The 4,363-nt window shown below is 38.0% G+C and overlaps 1 protein-coding gene across 1 annotated transcript; it reads right to left on the bottom strand.

Moving 5' to 3' along the window:
• Positions 1-544: 544 nt before the first annotated feature.
• On the bottom strand, positions 545-958 carry LOC145127534 (putative mitochondrial protein AtMg00820). Its single transcript, XM_079062716.1, has one exon. It carries the CDS (start codon positions 956-958, stop codon positions 545-547), a length of 414 nt encoding a protein of 137 aa, XP_078918842.1.
• Positions 959-4,363: the final 3,405 nt, after the last annotated feature.

The raw sequence follows: 4,363 nt of genomic DNA on the forward strand, positions 1-4,363 counted from the left end.
ATCAAGTTGTTGTTAGTGTGACGCATAGGATTTTATGTTATTTAGCAAATATCGTTTTAATATGACTCTTGATCATACTAGATCTTTCAATCTCCCACTTGCGCAAGACTCATATCAAACTGATATAGATAGTGGTGAACGTCTAGCAACATTTCACTGCCCCCAACAACATATGATATAGTGCCATTCCATCAACGCCCAATTCCCCAAAAGCCCCAAGGCTACAATTGGTGAGTAAGGTAAGTTTATCGGTTATCCCTTTGCTACAGACATCATGTTGAACATGAGATATGGATCGCAGTCAATCTCATGTAAGTGTTCAACTTTACATCAGGCCTTAGATGTTTAACTCTCAACGAATAAGAGGAACAAATCCCATATTGACTATATACGCCTCTTGCATGGTTTACATCATGCCTGATAATAGATTTTATAACTGCCTAACAAAAGTTCAACTTTTGACTACATCAAAGCATAACATTCCCCACACTCAAGTCCCTAATATGTATCTCAGGTGTTAAGGATATACAAATATTACCTTTTATCAAGTCCCACTCATGACAGCGATCCATGAAGTGATCTTAAACAGCTCACTCCAATACTTACTCTCTAGTAGGTATCTATGAAACTGGTTAGAACGCTTTGTCAACCATCCTATTTCATAGTCATAATATGCAGCTATGGCAAATGGTATCCTAATTAGTTTAATGATAGCGACTAGTGAAAAGGTTTCATCATAATCAACCCCATGAGTTTGAGGGAATCCTTTAGCAACAAATCTTGCTTTTAATGTGTGTAAGTTGCCTTCCATGTTGATCTTCTTCTTGAAGACCCACTTACTTCCAACAGTCTTGCTATTGGGAGGAAGATCAACCAAGTCCCAGACTTGATTTTTTCTCATGGATTGTATCGCATCGTTCATGGCTAAAAGCCATTTGTCAGATTCGGGATCTGACATTGCATATATATGTTGCTGACCGGCTCATCAACATTTGTCATTACGAAGCACTCATCAATGAGAAATCCATATCTCTCAGGTTCATGACGAATTCTACCAGATCTGCGAAAGCCTTGTGTTTTAGTAGGTTTGAGGACGATGATCTCTTCCTCCTCAACAACCTCTTGTTCAATACTATTGCCATCTGGAGATGCATCAGGTTGAGGCTCTTGATCTTCTTAAAGTTCCACACGCCTCCCACTAGCATCATCCATTAAAAACTTGCTTTCTAAGAATTCAGCTTTTCGTGAAATAAAGATCTTATTATCACTAGGTATGTAGAAGTAATATCCTAAACAATCTTTAGGATATCTTACAAAGATGCATTTGGTAGATCTATGCTCAATTTTGCTGGAAGTCTCTTGTCTAACATAAGCTTTGCATCCCCAAACTTTCATGTAAGATAAGGATGGAGGTCTTCCATACCACATCTTATAAGCTGTTTTCTCTACCTTCTTATTTGGTGCCATATTCAAGATACGGGCTGCGGTAAGTAAAGCATAACTCCAAAAATATAAAGGAAGGGTACTTCGACTAATCATAGATCAAACCATATCAAGTAAGGTCTGATTTCTCCTCTCATAAACACCATTAAGTTGTGGTGTTCTAGGTGGAGTGAGTTGTGAGATAATCCCACGACTCCTTAGATGACCTTGGAACTCTTGGCTCAAGTACTCGCCTCCTCTATCCGAAAGAAGGATTTTGATTGTTTTCTAGTTGATTTTCAACTTCACTATGAAGCAGTTTAAAATTTTCAAATGCTTCATGTTTATGTTTCATAAAATACACATAACCAAAACGACTGTAGTCGTTAGTGAAGGTGATATTGTCACACCCCAAAACCGGAATGGCGAAAACGTTCGGGGGCGGAGGACGTCATGTACAATATCACAACAATGCATAATAGTAAAACAAGAAACAACATCATCCATTGCATTAATAGTATATTTTAATACAAGTGTGTTCTGTATAGTTTATAAGACACCAAAAACGTAAATCAAAATAAGAGATGAGCCTTGAATGTGCTCCATCTTCTCAAAACCTAGTCATCGGCACCTGTCCACTGGCGACCTGAGAATACAAGTTATTTTGAAAGCGTAGATCAACATTAAAGCTGGTGAGTTCATAAGTATTTTAGTGTCATTGTTTGTATAAGTTTGAAGAAAGTGCTTGTAAATGTTTGATGTAAAAGTTGGTAAGTCTTTGATGTAAATGTTTCCGAACTTCCTAGAAAATCCTATATTTTCTACTAAAGTAGTCTTCTACCAAGACTCAACTGTTCTTTATGTTTGTTCTTTTGTAAAAGTGTGTGTTTTCCCAAAGTATGACTATCATTACCAAAATATAGTTTTTCATTACCGTTTATTATGAAGATCACAATGTGAATGAAATGGGAAAATAAAGATGTACTGTAGTTTTATCTAGGTAACTACCAATGTACTAACTACCTTAAACTTATTTGTTTAATTAAGGTAAAATGTGATCTGATTGTAACCATACTTGATCGACTAGTATAACACGACATTCGAGACGTCGAAATGATATGACATTCATCACCCGTAGACCTGCAGGTCCCACTGTAGCTAGCAGCAAGGTGTAGGATGGTCAGTCCCGTATAGATCTATACACAAATTCACGCTCTCCCTCCAGGACACTCTAGGTACAAAACGTGATGTAGCAGTATATTGCCTAGCCATGAAGTAGTATCTCACATTAATGTTATTGTATTCTTGTATTTTTATAGTATGTACTAGTGCAGTGTATGTTCTCTTTGTCTAGTGTGTAGTAGGTTCTCTACTATATAGTGTGTAGTATGTATTGTTTCTCGTTATAGTTTTCTCTATCTGTTTCTCTTTATAGTGAGTATTGTTTCTCGTTATAGTATGCTCTATCTGTTTCTCTTTATAGTGAGTATTGTCTCTCATTATAGTATGTACTGACTCATGTATGAACTGACTCTTGTATGGTTCATTGTTCTAGTAATAGTAAGTAGTTTCTTCCTAAACTATACCTATTATAGTTTACTAGTAATGTTGTTTGTATGAATGAACATATTTGTACACCTTTGCTACCCAAAGGTATTGACCTGAATGAATAACTTTTATATCTATATACATACACATAATATATAACTAAGATTCAAATGACCTTCAGACAAACAAACGATACCCTCAGTCCACAACCAAACAAGGAACAGGAAGTAAGGTGAGTTATCAGTCCTAAGTCCTTTCAATCCTATTTATATAACTATATCTATACAGATATGCTTTTGACAAAATATAAGTTTAAAAGAGTTTTGCATATAAAAGAGTTTGTGAAACGATTTGAAGCAATTTGTTTGAAAGCACAGTTTGAAGTGTAAGAAATCCGTCGTTGTCTCATGTTGAGCTCCTTCTGGTCGAATATGTGTTGTAGGCTTTTGTGGTCTGTAAAGATAGTGCTTTTTGTACCATACAGGTAGTGTCTCCAGATCTTCAGAGAAAACACTACTTCTCCTAACTCAAGATCGCATGTGGTGTAGTTGACCTCTTGTTTCTTCAGCTGTCTTGAGGCATAGGCGATGACCTTACCTCGTTGCATCAGAACACATCCGATCCCCTGGTTGGATGCATCGCAATAAACCACGAAGTCTTCTATCCCTTCGGGGAGGGATATTATCGGTGCGGTGCATCAGGCCCGTTTTAAAATTTGAAATGCTTTCTCTTGTTTCTCTTCCCAGTCAAAGGCCACGCCCTTCTGGGTCAGTGTTGTAAGCGGTTTCGCAATCCTTGAAAAGTTCTGAATGAACCTGCGATAGTAGCCAGCGAGGTCTAGAAATTGACGAATTTATGTAGGCGTCTTCGGTGCTGAACAGTTCTCAATGGCTTTGATTTTGGAAGGGTCCACTTGTATTCCCTCTTCGCTAACCACGTGCCCCAATAATTCGACTCTTCGGATCCAAAATTCGCATTTCGAGAACTTTGCATAGAGATTCTCTGATCGAAGTGTTTCCAAGACCTGACGCAGATATTGACTATGCTCCTCCTTACTACGAGAGTAGATAAGTATGTCATCGATGGAGACAATGACGAACTGATCCAAGTAAGGACGGCACACCCTATTCATTAAGTCCATGAATACTGCGGGCGCATTCGTCAATCCGAACGACATCACTACAAAATCGTAGTGCCCATAACGAGTTCGGAAGGCTGTCTTTGGAACATCCTCCCCTAACACTCGTAACTGGTGATACTCGGATCTCAGGTCAATATTTGAAAAGAAATTCGCCCCTTGAAGTTGGTCGAACAAATCGTCTATGCGAGGCAGAGGGTAACTATTTTTGACGGTTAGTTTGTTAAGTTCTCTATAGTCGATGCACAAACGGAA

Source organism: Lactuca virosa, chromosome 1 (assembly GCF_052849685.1).
Source record: "Lactuca virosa cultivar CGN04683 chromosome 1, Lactuca_virosa_CGN04683_v6, whole genome shotgun sequence".
Taxonomy (NCBI): Eukaryota; Viridiplantae; Streptophyta; class Magnoliopsida; order Asterales; family Asteraceae; genus Lactuca; species Lactuca virosa.

Coding starts and splice junctions, on each gene's coding strand:
- LOC145127534 (XM_079062716.1), bottom strand. CDS start 958: ATGTCAGATCCCGAATCTGACAAATGGCTTTTAGCCATGAACGATGCG.